The sequence below is a fragment of the Hylaeus volcanicus genome, chromosome 4, assembly GCF_026283585.1.
Source record: "Hylaeus volcanicus isolate JK05 chromosome 4, UHH_iyHylVolc1.0_haploid, whole genome shotgun sequence".
Lineage (NCBI taxonomy): Eukaryota > Metazoa > Arthropoda > Insecta > Hymenoptera > Colletidae > Hylaeus > Hylaeus volcanicus.
Genome location: NC_071979.1, coordinates 7,136,987 through 7,154,424, shown reverse-complemented (window position 1 = coordinate 7,154,424; position 17,438 = coordinate 7,136,987). Strand labels below are relative to the sequence as shown.

Sequence of the window (17,438 nt, the reverse complement as noted above, 5' to 3'; positions counted from 1 at the left end):
TCTCTCTCTCTCTCTCTCTCTCTCTCTCTCTCTCTCTCTCTCTCTCTTCCTCTTTGGTCTTCATCGTTCGTCCTTTTCTCCTCAACGCATCCTACCGCTTCCATGGCTGCTCCTTTTTCGTACCACGCGGTGCTTCCACGGCTGTCTGTTGTTCTTCGAGTACAGACAATTGCGTCATGCGAAGCACTGCTCTGCCACGACGCTGTCTGAGGCGCACAGAGCCTAAGCAGGAATTATCGGCGATCCAGAGGCCTGTCGTGGTCGTTCGTAGGACTTTCGGTTGTAAATTTGCTGCAGGGAGTACTTCGTGCTGGGGTTTGATAGAAGTATACGCGGCGAAGGCTAGGTTCTTCCAGTTTAACGATGGGATTGAAGAAATGATCGCTCGATAGTCCGGTGGACGTTGAACCTTTAAGCTGCTGCACCACCGTGGCACGGGTTAGGTACCTCGCTGTTGTTTTTCTTAGCTTCTTCGTTAGGTAAATGTCTAGAGAGAACGTTGTTGAAACATTGTTGACCGGTCACGAGAAAACTCGTGTCTACACTTGCGTTATCTATTTCAATTTATGAAAACCTAGGCGACATAGACTATCGCAAAAGCTTTGCTCGTCGCGTTTAGTCCTGTCGGTTTTTCATTTCAATTTGTTATCTTGGTAAAATATAAATAAAGTTTTTTGGAGTTTATTTGAACTGTTTTAATTTCATATTCAGTTACGAAATTGCCGGTCAACAATGTGTTAACAACGCTGAGGTTAGAGACTGGAGTTGAATTGGGGGTTCAGGTATATGACCTCGATGGATTTGGAGAACCAAGGCTGGCGATTGCAGCCGTCGAGTCTCCTGGCTTTGTTTTCGATGGAGTGATTATCGTGCCTCAGAAATTTCTGCGCTCCTTGCAACAAAAATGATTTAACAATGATTAAGAAATTATGATTCAAGAATTCGAATGGATGAAAGTCTTTGGATGAAAAGTCATCCTACATGAAAGATTAAGTACACCCACAATAGAGATCAGATTTGTGTCATGAGCATTGCAAACATGTACGATTATTTTCTTATGCGACGACATTAAAAATCTCTCACTATGCATGAAGTTTACAGCGAAAAACTCTGACTCAAAGCAAAGTGAAAAGTTCAGTTTTAAATAATTCGTTGTTTGACATACTATTGGGTTGTCCAGAAAGTTCGTGCCAATTTTTAAGAAAAATTCCAGGACACATTTGAATGTTTATATACAGCCAGTCTCATAAATATTCGTACTCTTTATGTCACTTGTATATATACTAAATCAAAAATTTATTTGTATATTTATGGAGCTGACTGTATATTTATCGAGTTCCATAGGTACCATTTTGCTCCACAACCTTTCCACCTGTTAAAATAACACACGTTATTTGTTTCCATCCATTCCGATGAATATTCAGACCTCTATCACTTACCAAAAATCGACATATGACTTTCCAGACAACCCGACATTATTCCAAATGAATCGGTATCATTTTTGATTTCAAGTAACCGTACCCGAAATAAATAATTTCGTCCAGTCATTCCTTATTTTCATTTCGATTAAAATTTGCCAAGGACTGTCCGCAGGTCTACAGCAACGGCGCGCGCGAATTCGCCGAAGGTTACGCGTACCCTATATTTCTAGGTTCCGAGAAACTCGCGTCTAACTGGTTCTTCTTTTGATTGCAGGTTGCAAAATCAAGGCTCTGCGAGCAAAGACCAACACTTACATCAAGACGCCGGTGCGCGGCGAGGAGCCTGTGTTCGTGGTAACAGGCCGCAAGGAGGACGTGGCCCGCGCGAAACGCGAGATCCTCTCAGCTGCTGAGCACTTCTCTCAGATCCGCGCGTCGCGCAAGAGCTCGCTGGGGGCGCTGCTGGGCGCGCCTCCGGGTCCCCCAGCTTCCGTTCCGGGTCACGTGACGATTCAGGTACGAGTCCCGTACAGAGTGGTCGGTCTGGTCGTAGGTCCCAAAGGGGCCACCATCAAGAGAATCCAGCATCAGACGCACACCTACATAGTGACGCCCAGTCGGGACAAGGAGCCCGTGTTCGAGGTTACGGGCCTGCCGGAGAGCGTGGAGGCGGCAAGACGCGAGATCGAGGCCCACATCGCCCTGAGAACCGGCACAGGGCCCAGCGCGGACGAGTCCGAGTTGCTCAGCGCGTTGTACCGCGGTGGATTGAGCTCGATCCTTGGTTGCATCGATCCGCCATTCTCGAACGGCTCGAACGGCTCGAACGGATCGAGCGGAGCGTTCTCCAGCAGCGGAAGTTGCAGCAGCTCGTCGAGCAGTTCCGGAGCGGCTGGTCTGAACGAGATCGTGGCGATCTGGGGCGCCGGAATGGAAAGGGACGAGGGTCTTGGCGAATCGCCGTCGTTCGAGTCGCAGGCAGCGTCGGCGTCCTCGATCTGGTCGTTCCCCGGCGTCGCGCTTCCCTCGAGGCCATCGCCACCGGCGTCAACGAGTCCAGCGTCACCCACGGACTCCCTGTTGGGCGGAGGACGACGGGAATGCGTTGTGTGCGGCGACAAGGAGGTCACCGCCGCCCTGGTACCGTGCGGACACAATCACTTCTGCCTGGACTGCGGCAACCGAGTCTGCGAGAGCTCCGATCCCAGCTGCCCGGTCTGCTCCACGCCCGTATTGCAGGCGCTTCGTATCTTCTCTTAAACACCCAACACCCGTTACGGAGAGACGAGAGATCCTGCAGAGGCTCCCTTGCGCCGTGGCGCCTGGTGCACAGCGGCTATATAATACCGATCGTCGCCATCGAGATCAGCTCTTCAACGTCGCCGGCTCATCCAGGAACGACGGCGCCGGAGATAAAGAAAACGCCCATCCCGAATTTTTCCGTATACAGCTCGCGTCCCCCGGCGCGTTTTGGCGCGCGTAATTCCACGGCGACGTCGGGGGAGCGAACGCGCACAATGTCTCAATTCCACTGCTGCCAATAACCTCTTCTTACGCGCCGGGAATGCCCCGATATTATACGGTCCTTGTCGCGTCGTTCCCGCCGACCGGATACAACGAAGTCAGCTTTTAGGTTCTACGAGATATATAGAACGAGAGAGAGAGAGAAACATAGCTCGCTCATTCATTGTCATCGTTTTCATATTTTATCCCTCGAATACGTAGAGACCGGGCTCGCAGGGTTCAACCATCGTCCGAAATGGTGTGTCGGAGCTCGTCGCGTGACGGACCGCTAACCGACCGATCATGGTACCACGGGAGAAGGACTACGTTTTACTTGGCCGTTCATGGTTGCCTTCGAGACCGCCCCGTGGAAAATGTTCGACCAGAGGCGACTGTTCGTCGAAGGATTGGACCAAGTTTGGGGCTATATCGATCGCGATATGACGTTTCGTAACATTCCATTCGTTGGTTGCATTCGCGATATATTTTCGTATTTTATGCTGACAAATTCCTTTTTCGTCGAAGGCAGCCCGATTAGTGAAACGGACGAATTTATCGAATTTTTCACGACGAACTTGTTTAGCCAACGCTCTCGTTCCTTGTATTTGTTTCATTTATATACTATTGACAATCCGTAAGAGTTTAAGCTATCGTAATGTTTTCAGTATCTTTGAATTCTGTCCTTCTCGCCGCGCCGTATCGACGTCGTGCTGCAATCGATAGTCGTAATTTTCGATTACGCCCAGTACTCCATGCAACATTATGAAATACTATATCAAAGGTGCTTAGAAACACTGATAAATGAAATTTCTACGAGCTCTATATATTTTTATTTAGAAAGAAAAAAAAAACGTACCAATCATCGTAACGTCCCATTTATCGCGCTGAACGATTAATGAAAATTACGATTTTTACGATGAGCGCACGATAGAGACGAGTCGATTCGCTCTCTCGATCGCTAGGCTCTCGCGCGGTTCCCGCGACCACGTGACCGTTGACGGAAAGATGACGACGTGTGAACAGCTGATCCGCGTCGAGTGACGCCGAGAAGATTCGAAAGACGAGGGAAAACCGGCGACTATTCTTAACATTCGCGAGAAAATAAAACCCCGAGGATCGGCAGTAAGATCGCTCGATACATTTTTCCTATTTGCAGTCTTCGCGGCTGAACTCGTTTCTAGGTTAGGTCACGTGATCGTGGAACGCGTTCGGTGATAATCAATCAAACAATTTCGAACCTGGAAAGCAGTACAGGTGACGAAAGCGAAACGGGGGAATGTCGAGTGTGCATCCGTCGACGTAGCCTCGGTTGCTTCTCCGCCAATGTCAGAGCGAAACGAGATAATTTTTTGCGTTGATCGTCTTGGACCAGCGTCGGAAGGTCTGCGATTCTCTGGTTACTTTTTTACCTCGCATGGAAAATGAGAATATCCCACGTGGGAAGCGACACCGTCGACGGATGCAACGGATATCAAGGACTTCCGAGACCTGCGAGCTTGTCGCGCATAACCGCAGCGAACGATTACCGAAACAATTAATTATACCCACACGGACGCAACTTACGAACACGTTCTCACACACCCATACATATGCATTTTTACACACGCCACAGGCGGACAGCCGATCTCATCGTACAGCCACACTTCACACGAGAGAAGAGAATAAAAGTAAAAAAAAAAAAAACAAAAAAAAAGTAACACGGGCGAGAGAGGTCACGTGTTCCTCGATCCGCCGCGAAAACCACTTAGACGATAGTATTATGAAAGGAGATGAAAAAAAAGAACAACGGCGTGCCCGTTCCACCCAGCCTCCCTCGCTACTAGAGTATTATCTTACCTTTATATAAGCGACATAGCAATTGAAATAATAATAATATTAATAATATATATATTATATATATAAATATAAACATAAATAAATAAATAAATAAATATATATATATATTATATATGGTGTCAGGAAAAAGTCTGACGACGAGTAAGATGGATATGATATTTTATCGAGGAGATTTAGATTTTGTATTTTTCGCGCGTTTCGTCGACGGGACGACGGGTGGTCGGGGACGGCTGCGCGCTCACACATACACACACAGATACACACACGCACGCGAACACGTACGTACACACACGAACACGAACAAAGGCAAACACACGCCCGGAGACAAATGAAATTATTATAAGAATTATATATTAAAGAGGAAAAAAAAACGAAGAGAAAAAACAGAAAAAAAAAACGGCGCTTAAAAAGGGAAACAAAACGTTTTTTGAAGACGGCGCATCGCGGGAACGCGTGAACCGGCCTCCCAAAACCCGGCTGAAAGAACGAGAACAAGGGATAGAGAACAGAGCTGGGTCGGCCGTGTATATCCCGCCCCCGCGATCGGGCACGGCCGACTTTCTCCCGTGAAGTGTTGTATATTCTTCGAGCTCTAGTAATAGTCGAGTGACGGAAAGATGAAAAAAAGAAAAAAGAAAGAAACAAAGCTCTTTCAAAGAAGGACTAAAACGATGTATCATTCACGTAGGGATCGACGACCCGTATATTTAGCTTTTCTTTGAAGAGTCGTAATTATATTCTATTATATTGCATTATTAATATCTCGCATAGATATATTGTATGTCGGACGCTATATACGTGTCACCCCTACCGCGCCCTCTCGACAAACGGACGTCGCGCGTCGGTGGAGGAAGGACGACCGTGGTGTTTGATTTCTTTTTTTTTTTTTATTTTTAAATTTCTTCTTGTCCCTCCGCGTTCGGTGTCCCCTTTCCTCTCGTCCTTCCTCGCGGACACGTCCCATCCGGACGAGACTCGTGATTTTCGAGACACCGGAGTCGTTCGTTTCATACCATGATACTCGTCCCGCAACTCGAACGAGAGGGTGGCTTGGTACGTGTCTCTATGTTCTTCTGTGTTCCGTTTTATTTTTATTTCTTTTTTTCTTGTTCTTTTCTTTAAAAAAAAAAAAGAAAGGAAAGAAACAAATCGCAAACTTCTCGTTACCGAAAGGGAGAGAAAGCTGGATGCAAACGATCCTCGTCGCCCTCGAGCGTAACGACCGACGCGATTAGGGGCTCGTTTGGTTGTGTTTGGATCCTAAAGGAATGGAAAAAGCCGAGGAAGGAAACTACACTAGTAGCCGTTAAGCAGGAGCCGAATGGACCGTTCACGTTCCACGGTCCATGGAAGCTCATTTTTTTTTTTTTTTATATTTATGCTAACTTCGATTTTCGAGTTCGGTTTCCTATATATATATATATTTTTTTTATATACATATATATGTACGTATTTTACTCGCCCTCTATTTTTCTTCGTATTTCTTCTAACTAACTAACTTCCTCCTCTTTGTTTCGTTTCTTTGAATCGTCGAAACTTCTTGTCAATCGTTGCCATTTTTAAACGAAGATATGCTCAAGTCGCAGCTCCGAACAAGTCGAGGTGTATTATTAATACATATTATACATGAATATATATATATAATATATATATACATATATATATATTATAAGCGTCGTCTAGCGTTGACGGTGATGATGGGTAAAGAAAGATGATATTTTTTCGATCGTTCGAGCCGCAGCTCTGTATAACAGGTGTCTCGGTAGTTTCTCAGCCAGGCTCACCCCCTTCGTTCGTATATATTTTTTAACGATATTTTTATTTTGTTCATATATATATATATTTTTATTTTTAATTATTTCGTTTTAGGTGTCTCTTCGTTCGCCGTGTGTTTCGTTTCGAACGTTTCCGATCCCCCTCGCTCCACCCCAGGCCCCGTGACGATCCCTCCCCCACGGCAACCCTCGTTCCCCCCTCGTGTCGTTCTCTTCGTTCGGAAAAGAGAAAATGAAAATGAAAAAGAAAAAAAAAAGTGAAAACTCTTCCTTCTTGTCGTAAACGCGCTCTTACGGAGCAAAGACTAACCTAACCGATCAACCAGGACTGGTATTACACACACGACTCGTCGTTGATACACGTACACGGACAGACGGACAGTCTCTCGCAACGCATGCATACGTTTAATTTTCACTGATCGCGCGTGCGCACGCGGGCTAGAAAATGAATGGAAAAACATGATATAAACCACACGCTCACACCCAAACGTCACACATATGCATGAGAATCGCGCTACGATTGCGCACGAGTGTATATTAATATATAATATATATATAATATATTATTTGTTACTATATTGAAGCATCACTCATCTCGGACACACGTACACGCACACGGAACACATACTTGCACACACACGTGCGAATACGTAATATTTATGCGAAGGTACGCAAAACATACACAGGCACACACGTGCATGCATATTATACGCGGGCTCAAACATTGAAAGCAGACAAGCGCGAACGCAATCCAACGTGTAAGACGTACACATACACGCATACATGTACACGCAAATCGCGCACGTATAATTCACACGCACCCGGACAAACACCTTCATACATACACTTACACAAACAAATAAAAAAAAATCATATATATATATATATATAATCGACGCTCGAGAGAGAAAGAGAGAGAGGTTTATTATATTTAAGTTCGAGGCAAAGTAAATTCTATATTTTTTCTATGTTAAGTATAAATTAGAGAGAGAGAAAAAAAAGATGCGTAAAAGGTACGGTGATGACATAAACATATATATTATATTATATTATATTATTATATTATATTATATATATTATTATATTATTATTATATTATATTATTATATTATATTATATTCTATATATATATATACATATAAACTATATTTATAGGTATTCTCTTTAGCATCTACGTTCCGATATACGATGATGCCGCCGCGCGGATTATAATTAAACAGAACAACAACAATAACAGCAACAACAACAGAAAAATGAAACAAAAGAAAGAGGAAGATAGAGAGACAAGCAAAGAAAACCGAGAAAAACGCGAATCGGCGCGTATAAGTCTGATCTGATTCTCGCCATTCGAGATCAGGGGTGGGACGACCGAGACGGGGTTGGAGGGGAAATCAAGAAATTACGAGGCGAAGAGGGGAGTTTTCGCTCTCGTTGCGTTTTTTTTTTCTTCAATTTTTTGACGGAATTAATCGGAAAGGAAACGTCACACGCGACACACGGGTTGCAGGCTGGCGGTGAAACGAACTTAGGTTCGACTTAAAAGGGTCCTTATAATTCGGTTCGAGATTCGTCCAAGACTTACCCACGGGTTTGCTCTATCGTCTCTTTTATCGAGACGATCGGAGGGAGAGACGGTTGGCCAAACTCGTGGATTAATTTCTGATAATCCTCTACTATGGGGCTACTTAACTCTTTGCGGTACAAGAGACAGAGTTGTTTCGTGACCTTTCGCGCCCGATGACGATCGAAAGAAACGAAAGTGACGAGACACGCGACTGCGTGCTCTTGCTAAGTGGTCGCTGACAACTACGCTTGAACGGATATCTTCTAGGTGGCGAATAGAGCCAGCCACCGCGCTGCAAAGAGTTAATCATCGCACGCGGGACACAGACAGAAAGTAAAACGCTGAGGGGTGTCTTCACGCTCGCGTCCACGCGCGAAAGTGTCTTTCCGCGGGGCCGTGAACGTAGAAAACGAAAACGGGACGAGGTTTCCCCTGGCGAGACGGGGAACAGGTGTGGAGAAATCGAAAGGGAAGGAAAGGAGTTGGGTTGAGATTGCCAGAACTCGGAGCGCGTCTCGGGAATCGAACAAAACGCCTAGGGGTGTGTGTGTGTGTGTGAATGAAGAACGGAGAAAGTGCAACCGCGAACCTTGGAAGCGTTTAGAATCTGGCAAGTGAAAGAATGGACTTGGCAGAGGAAAACAGACCCCGGCCACCGGATGTTAAGCTACTCTCATCGAATGCTATCGTAGTCTGACGTTTGGTGTGCTTTCTCTGAAATCTCTGAAATTTCTTCAGGAACGCACGAGACCGGGTAACATTCAGGGTCGAAGTTCCACTTGTCAAACGCTGCATACCGAATCTCAAACGTAAATTTCTCAAGTAAACTGGAGACAGGAGCATCAAAGCTACCTGGCCAGGTGGAAAAGTTCTCCCGAGTCGATTCTTTGACTTGCCAAATCCTCAGCTTCTCGACTAATATCCATTAGCCGCGGCTATCTTCGAAGCTGCCTTCGAGAGGGGCGTTCGAAGCTCGATGATATTCGAAACTCGCGTCACTGGAGCGTCTGCCGGACGCTTTGGATTATCCTTACTTAAGACTACTCGCGGTATCGACGAACAGCTCGCGGATAAGCTCGCGAACAGCCTTCTCGATCGCGCGCGCAGATCGTTCAACGTTACGCGATCTTCCCTTCCACCGGATACGCAATTCCGGAAGACGATACTCCTGGCGGTCCCTGGCAGAGACAGGCAAACTTCTTATCTAGATAAAAATGTCAAATAACGAACAAAATACGGAAGAATTGTATCGGATTCAGGAACAAAGAAACATCTTATTTTGGACTTCGGAACAAATCAGGCAAGAGAATTGGATAATTACATTTATCTTACCTGATCACTCTGAAGACCAACGAGGAGCTTCTTGACCCTGGTGGTATATTCTGAGCAAAGTAGAAACAAGGAAGACCGTGTTCTCCTCCGTTCGCGCAGGGTATTGAAGAGAATAAAGTACGCGTTTTTGTGGTCTCGAGGGATCGTCAAAGATCGCGTTTACCTTATTGTTCAAACTGATACCAAATTTCGAGATGATTCTATTCGTTACTTGTTCGATGAAAATGGCAATCTGAACTCCGAAATGAGATTATATTTATAGAAACTTACTCGAATAGCTCGGTAGATCGTTGCGAATAAGTTGCTGCAAGGTGCACCTATTCGCGAGTCTTTTGCGTTAAAGTTTGCTCGTCTCTGGCTACCTGTTTCGGCGGCGAGGAGGCAGGCGTGGGAACGCGGCAAGCTTTGTCGAGAACCTCCGCTAGACTTTGGGACGACTCTGCTAGATAACCACTTAACCGATTCACGCAGCCTTCACTTTGGCCGAGGTTCCGACAATCTAATCGCGACAGAGTCATCCTCGTCGCTGTGTCTCCTTTATCCTCGTCAACGTCGTCGCTATCCTCGTTGTTTCCTCGGTTCCCATCGTTCTGGTCGCGACGAACACGGAGCACGGGTCCAGCCACGTAAACCACCCATCGAAAGTACCGGGAACAGTCGCGACAACCGTGAACCCTGTTCTTCCGTTGCACAGGATCACGCGCTAGGTCGTCATATCGCGTAATCATCATTCGCATCGTCGTTCTTCGAGCGTGCTCGTCGTTGGCTCGCTATCGACGCGACGCGAGTAGCATTTCGAGGTTGAACCGGAAGGAAGACGAGATTTGCAGTGCCATACGTAAATCAAAATGTCTATACTCGTTTATCGACGAACATCGATTTCTAGTTTACGTTGCCCGTTTATGTAGTTTGTATCATCAGTTGTTCGCGTTTCGAATACCTCGTTCCAGCGTTGGGCAGAACGTGACGCATTCTGGGAAGTGACAAGGATCCGAAGTTGTCCTGATCCATGGGAGGAGGTTGAAAGCCATGGTGGTGTACGTTTTCCTCGCTTTAATCCTTTGCGATCCTATGTCGAGCGAGACTCGACAAAATTGTACTGGAATCAGAAAATTCGGAGTGCAAAGGGTTAAGGAATGTTTTCAATGAATTTTCATGTATGGGTCGCGTAAATGTGCACTGATAAATATTTTAAGCAATTTGACCTGCGCCACTGTGGTTTGTGACTCTTCGCGCATGGGACAAGGACTTTCTAGTAAATTTAGGAACACGGTAACGATTAACAAAATTATTAGACGCTAGCTCTGGAAGATTAGAAATTAAAAACATAAAACTCGTTAAAGCGATCGAAAGTACTGCCCAACCCTGATTTGCGTCCCCTACCATTTTGTTTCCAAGATGTGTCGCGACTAGGAGGCCGCAGCTTCCTGTATCGATGATCTAGAGTCTACAGTCCAGACGAAATGTTTGGTATCGTCGCTGGTAGCATGATTTCCTGCCGCGAGACGCGAGCCACCGACGTTGTCTGACCATTCGGCCCCTTTTTCACTTAACGCCGAGACCGATTCAGTGGTAGCGGTCGACGATGTGTCAGACACAGACTAGCACTCAAAACTTGCGGCGTTGTTCTTTTTCTCTCCAAGTGTCTTTCCACTCGATTTTCTGTTTTTCATTTTAAGTTGTTTATGCGCTTTTTCGAGAGAGTTATTATATAAGTAAATTATGTAAATGGTAAAAATATATATATATATATATATATATATATATATATATATATATATATATATTTTTATAAAATATCTCACCGTAGCGTACCGCATTATTGTATTGTTATTTAATCTATTTTCGTTGTTTTATATATATATATATATCTCTCTATACGAACGAAGTCTTATTTTTTTATCGAGCAACACGCATAACGAAAGAAACAAAAATTATGATGAATTATATTAAAAGTATATTGGAAAATTAATTATTGTTTTTATTAATCGTTTCTCGCCAGAGTAAGCCCGAAAAGATACTCGATTGCAATTTTAACCTTGTTTTTTCTCTCTCTTTCGCGTTTTCTTGCACGGCATCGTCTCTCGTAATAACGATAATATCGTCGCACGGTCGCTGGAGACTCGTAAACGGAACCGATATTAAAGCCACAGACGGCGTAGCGTTCGCGTCGCGTCGAGAACGATTCAATTTCGTTCGGTGCCGATATTTTACGATCACCGCGGAACCGACCGCGTCGAATGTGGTTCCATATATCGGTACGATGCGACATGGTCTGACACATTTCGACAAATCACACAGAACACACGTCGGTGGACCGTTTCCACGCTCTGGACTTCCAGTTGTCGATCCACGATACCTTGCGAGGGCGTACTGGCGACTTTTAACGGCGCAGAGTAGTGCTCATTGGCTCTGTCTGTTGTCTAACGTGACCCAAGAAAAAGAGTCTCTGTAAAGTTCACCGAGGAAAGTGGAATTTTAACAGCTTGAATATCGACCAATTCGTGGCCGTATAAGTACCCAAGAAATAAATTAATAACATAAATTTCACGCGGTAGGAGATGAACTCGACCGAGCAGAGTTCGATAATCCCTAATTCGCCCGTGCGCCCCTAGCTTAAATCGATACGGGAATCGCGGCGGTCCTACCCCTCAAACGCAACGAACACTCGTGTATTTTCCTCCATTCCCAAACCCTCCCTTCCTCCTACTACCCGAGTGAATACTTTCGCCACGACGAGCGAGCGAGCATGCGTGCTGTGTATCTTCGTAGCGCGTTCGTCTTAGGAGGCATTTTTACCACTAAATAACGTAATGGATAGAGCGTCTTAAGGTTAACTTAATCGTAATCGTATTAAAGCGTAATGTTTAATGATTATTAATAGCCATTGGCTGTGACCGATAACTGCCATTTTCGTAGAAAAAAAAAAGAAAAAAAAGAGGACACGTTCCGAGCGAACAGTCGCCGCGCGACGGGACGAGAACGATTCGATAGGTGCGTGTTTAGACATACACATACAAAAAAAAAAAAGACACATTCTCACGTATAATACTGACACGCGAGACGATCCAAGCTAAGGGAAGCTCGCGACGTGAAGAACGAGTCAGGGTGGCGCGTATCGAGGACGATCTGACGACGGTGGGCGACTGGGATGGGCGAAGCAGTTGTACGGATAAAAATTTTTTTAACGACGCGTAAGAGATAAACTATATAACATTTTTATCCTTTATTCGACGATACCAAACTCCGAGTCGAGGGAAAAAATTCATAGCGGTGCGTGAGTCATCTTCTTCTCTCATCTTGAGGAAGCTTCTCTCTCTCTCTCTCTCTCTCACTTGCACAAGTTCATATTTCAACAATAAGCTTTGACATCGCTATGACTTTCGGCCCTTCGATTATATTTTCAATGAAATCACACGTTGGACGAAGGAAAATTTATGCGAGTAACTGTCCAATCGAGTAAACGTTGCGAATGAATACTGGGTTTTTATTCGAAGCGGATTTTGCCCGTCTCTGACGCGAGGTAGGATTTAGGGATCGACGTGGATCACGAATTCGAGGGTGGCGAGAGACGCTGGCTACTCCCGCGAGTAAGACGGACGGTAATTACGTAGATGATTGACTGCCTCGTCGATTTCGATGATCTTGAAATTTGTTGTCAAGGTCACTATTCTGATCAATTTTTCTCTATACGTGTTATCGCCGCTCGGCCTTGACTTCGATAAAACAAAATTTATTTCATATTAAATTGTACTGTATTAAAAATGGGTATCGATATTAGTGTTTTTGTAAGGGGGTAAGCAAAACGAATGTAGTATGTCACTATTCAAAACTTGGGGGATGTTTTATTTTTACGCAGGGGAAACAAATGTTTGAAATTATGGCTTTGAACCGACAGTAGGTGAATGAGCTTGACAACATATTTCAAGGTCATCAAAATCGGCGAGGTCGTAAGTCGTCTGCATAATTATCAGATGGACGCTCGATTTGAGCATCAACGCACGCTGAACGCTCATAGGCGTCTCCAGCAGGTTGTCGATCGCTCGACACGGTAAAGGTCGTCGAAGGGTTAAGGGCGATCGTTCGGAGGAACTTAAAACGTAAGATTGACAGGAGGGTGAGACGACGCGCGAGTAATCGAGAGCATTGCGAGGACACGTACACCCACACGACGATACATATCTCAAAGAATAATAACTAAACATTAAGGGAGATTATAGAAGTTAGTAGACGTCAGAGTAATAATGGGAATCTAAACGAGACGGGAAGAGGGGAGATGAAGTAAAAAAGAAAAAAAACACAGAAAACGGATGGATGAATTAAGTATAGGTATATGGAAACGTATAAATATATATATATATATAGATGAATATATATATTATAGAAAAGAAAAGAGAGAGAAATAGATGATCGTTGTTGCTTGATTTGTCTCTATTTACTATATGATTATATTCTATTAAATAGCTATATTATTCGCTATTATTAATTATCATTATTATTGGAATTATTATCATTATTGGTCTATATATAATATATGTATATGTATATTTCTGCTGCGCGCAGAAAGCGTGCTCCTTTCGGCACGTTTCTTCTTTGTCGGTTGAACAAACCTTTGTGGATTTCCTGCACGGAAATTCGAACTTTGTCGCTGCACGTTTCGGTTCACCCTTTATAGTTTACACTTCTCTTGTTTTCCTGTATACTTTTTCGTTCGCGCCACGTTTAATTTGGCAGCCCCCGTGCGAGCTGTCGACGATGGATAGTGATTGGATACGAGTGAGACCGTTCGAATATATCTAATATATATATATTGTACTACGCGCGAAGAGCCACAACGCGTTCGGGGCCGCTGCTCATATTGTATTACTGTATATTAATCGATTAATAGCCCCCCCCCCCCCCCTCAACACACACACAGCCTCGAACGTGTCGCATAATTACTTACTCGCGACTACTTATCTATCTACTTAATTACCTTAAAGAAAGAACGAGGAAGCGTAGCTGCACGCGCGTCGTCATCTGTCGAGGGTCACAGGTGTTGATCATTGTCAAAGATGGCCAGAATTTTGATCTGGATAAAAATTAACAATTTTAATTAACACGATACAAGCAACTCGGTATTTTTCAATTCGACAGAAGAGTTATGTTTGAGGAATTCAAAAATTGTTTCCGATTACAAGTTTGAGCAATGGAATATTGCCGAGTTCTGTTTAATTTAGTAACTTCGTGAACGAAAATGAGAAACACTTTTAACAATCTGTAGAGATTATAAAATCGAGTTCTCTTCGTAAGAGACCCTTGAGTGCACTTCAATTAGGTTTCAATAATTACTCCTTGATTGAAAAGATAAACCATCCATAGCCTCGAGGAACGAAATAAATTTAATTTTCATATTGACCAACATGAATAGATTGCCAATTAAACGAACGAGAGCTTAAAAAAATAAAACGAACGAAATAAAAATTCTGTCCAATTTTGGCAATAGTCAACGGGATGGAGTATCGACGCGGCTACGTTCAGCTGTCAGCCCACAATTTCGATCTCAAAACAGAACAAAATCGAGCCTCCTTCGCTCAGGATGCGAATTCTCTCGAGTTTCAGTTTGTCGACAAGCGTCGGATCGATCGATCTCGCGTAACGTCGATCCTCGGTTCCTTTTTAATTATTATCTCTTGTGTTCCTACGCCCATGTCGCGATTTTGACGTTCGATGCCCCCACCCCCCACCCCCCACCCTCCCCCAAGAGAGCTCGATTTTTCGGTTTTCGTTCGCACTCCCCCCCTTGTCGTTGCGCCGTTCTCCTAATCTCGCGAGGGGAAGAAAAAAGAAAAAAGAATAAAAAAAAAAAGAAAAGAAGCATCCTTTCGTTTTCGTTTCACGTATAAATATATTTTTCGAGGGAATTTTTGTCGCGTTCAGCGGGCGTCGATTTCAAGGGAGGGATGAAAAAACGAGCGCTACCGTTTCGCGAAAGGAGAAAGCGAACGTTAACGAGTGTCCTTTTTCCCTTTCGTTCGCTCACGGAGGACGAAGCATTTCTAGGCAATAGGGGTGTGCGTGTGCGAGTATGCTTGTGTGTCCGTGCGAGCCCTCGAGAGACGATATTCTCGCCGAGACGCGATCCGAGCGAGGCAACCGCACCGGAGACTAGAGAATCAGTATTTCAAAAAAAAAAAAAAAATCTCTCTATATATATATATAAAGAAATAAATGTAAATGTATATTATTATATTAATATTATAATTACTATTACTGTCGTGTAACGCTGATGGTCGAAGGAGTACATTTCCTCCGTGGAAAGTGAAACGGGGGTGGAGATCGGGGAAGGGTTGAGGGTTGCGAACAAGCGCTGCTTGTGCAGGGTGCAACGACATTTCCGACTGACAGACCGAAAAGACACGCGCGATAAAAAAAATAACAGATTAAATTAAGGCATATGGGAGAAACGAGAACAGTGATTTGAAATTTGGGTTTCATTGGACCGGGGTGGGACGCTGGGGAAGGGGTTGGGGACTGAGAGACGAAAGAGTACCCGTTAACCCTTTGGCTACGGGCGCGCTTGAAACTAAAACTCATGTTTCATATATTAATCTCTTAATTTTATCTTTTTTTCCTCTTGTATGTGTGTAAGGTAATTGTAAGTATCTTGTAAATTGCTTAGTAGCCTCGGGAAGCGTAACTGAAGTTTACAAGATATTTTTAATCTCGTACAATCTTAATTCGAGTAGCGTTACAATCATTAGAAACATTTATGGACACGATTAATTCCAATGTATATTATAGATACGAGACTTCTGACGTTTCCGACTACCTAAATACGATTTTATATAATCGATAAGCGAGTAATCGACGTGGGTATAAATTTTAAAGCATGGCGTATAACGCAACATTTACAGTAGTAGTAGACATCTAACTGTCATTTATATTCGTGGTCAAAGGGTTAAGGGGACACCGAAATTCTTCTAAAATATTCTCGGGCGATCGTATCGCCGAGACGCATGTACACGTGTAACGTATTATCATAGTTATCGCATTATTACGATTATAATTATATATTACAGATGCATATATATATATGCATCTATATATATTACAGATGCATATATATATATGCATATATATATATATTGAATGTTGTGCTTAGTATTCTTTCGAGATCCCCATGCGAGGCGACGAGCAAGGGGCAAAGGGAGAGAGATAAAAGAAGAAAAGAGAAAAACGTTTGCTGCTAAAACTGAGAATCTTAATATATGTAGCGAGGAGTATTTTATATTCAATATTTTATTAACGTCATCGTATTTATCAGCATTATTATTATTATTAATATTGTATTCACTATCGGTAGCATCTACGATTAACTAGGAGAAACGCGTAACTTTCATCCTGGAGCACTGGTAAAGCGAGCGTGCTCGCGTCGTGGGTTCTTCGAGGCCTCCATAGTCCTCTTCTTCGCCAGTGGCCACGAACGGGAGATCGAGAGATCGATTCCTCCGTGGTCTGTATATAATCCGTTCAGGAGCCTCTGTCCGCGATCGTCCTTCGAAAAGACTAGAAGAAATGTTCATCGAACGAGGACACGTCCTGTTCATCTGATCTTCGCTTCTTCGTCGATTCTGGAATCCTGTTTATCTCTCTTATTTCACTTCTTCTCAAACTCGTTCGCCCAGAATCGAACAGAATCTTCTGTCATGATTCGTGGCATTGTTCTCTGGGTCTAGAAGGACCAAAATAGGAAACGAAACAGCGAGGAAGCAGTCTTCTTTAAGCAATATCTTATTTCTTTTCCTTTCTCGTCGGGTTCCTCGTCTGAGACGTGACTATCGTCTGTTTGTCGTCGAATGGTATCGTCGGGAGGAAGAAAGATCAGTCTTGGGATAACTCTAATCAGTCTTGTTTCTAACTTCCTATCACTGTTTCTCATTCTCATCAAAATGTACACAAAGCTGAACAAGTCTGAAAAGACGTAGCGATCAAACTTCACCCACTTCACTCTCATCATGTCACAGC

At 44.0% G+C, this 17,438-nt stretch overlaps 1 protein-coding gene across 1 annotated transcript in view; it reads left to right on the top strand.

The window, feature by feature from the left end:
- The window catches only part of LOC128875849 (RNA-binding protein MEX3B), an 87,967-nt gene extending 74,210 nt beyond the window's left edge, over positions 1 to 13,757 (top strand). The window contains exon 2 of the mRNA XM_054121783.1: positions 1,696 to 13,757. Within this exon, the coding sequence (XP_053977758.1) occupies positions 1,696 to 2,681 (986 nt within the window). The 3' untranslated portion in view covers positions 2,682 to 13,757. The remainder of the gene's footprint in view (positions 1 to 1,695) is intronic.
- The last annotated feature ends 3,681 nt before the right edge of the window (positions 13,758 to 17,438 follow it).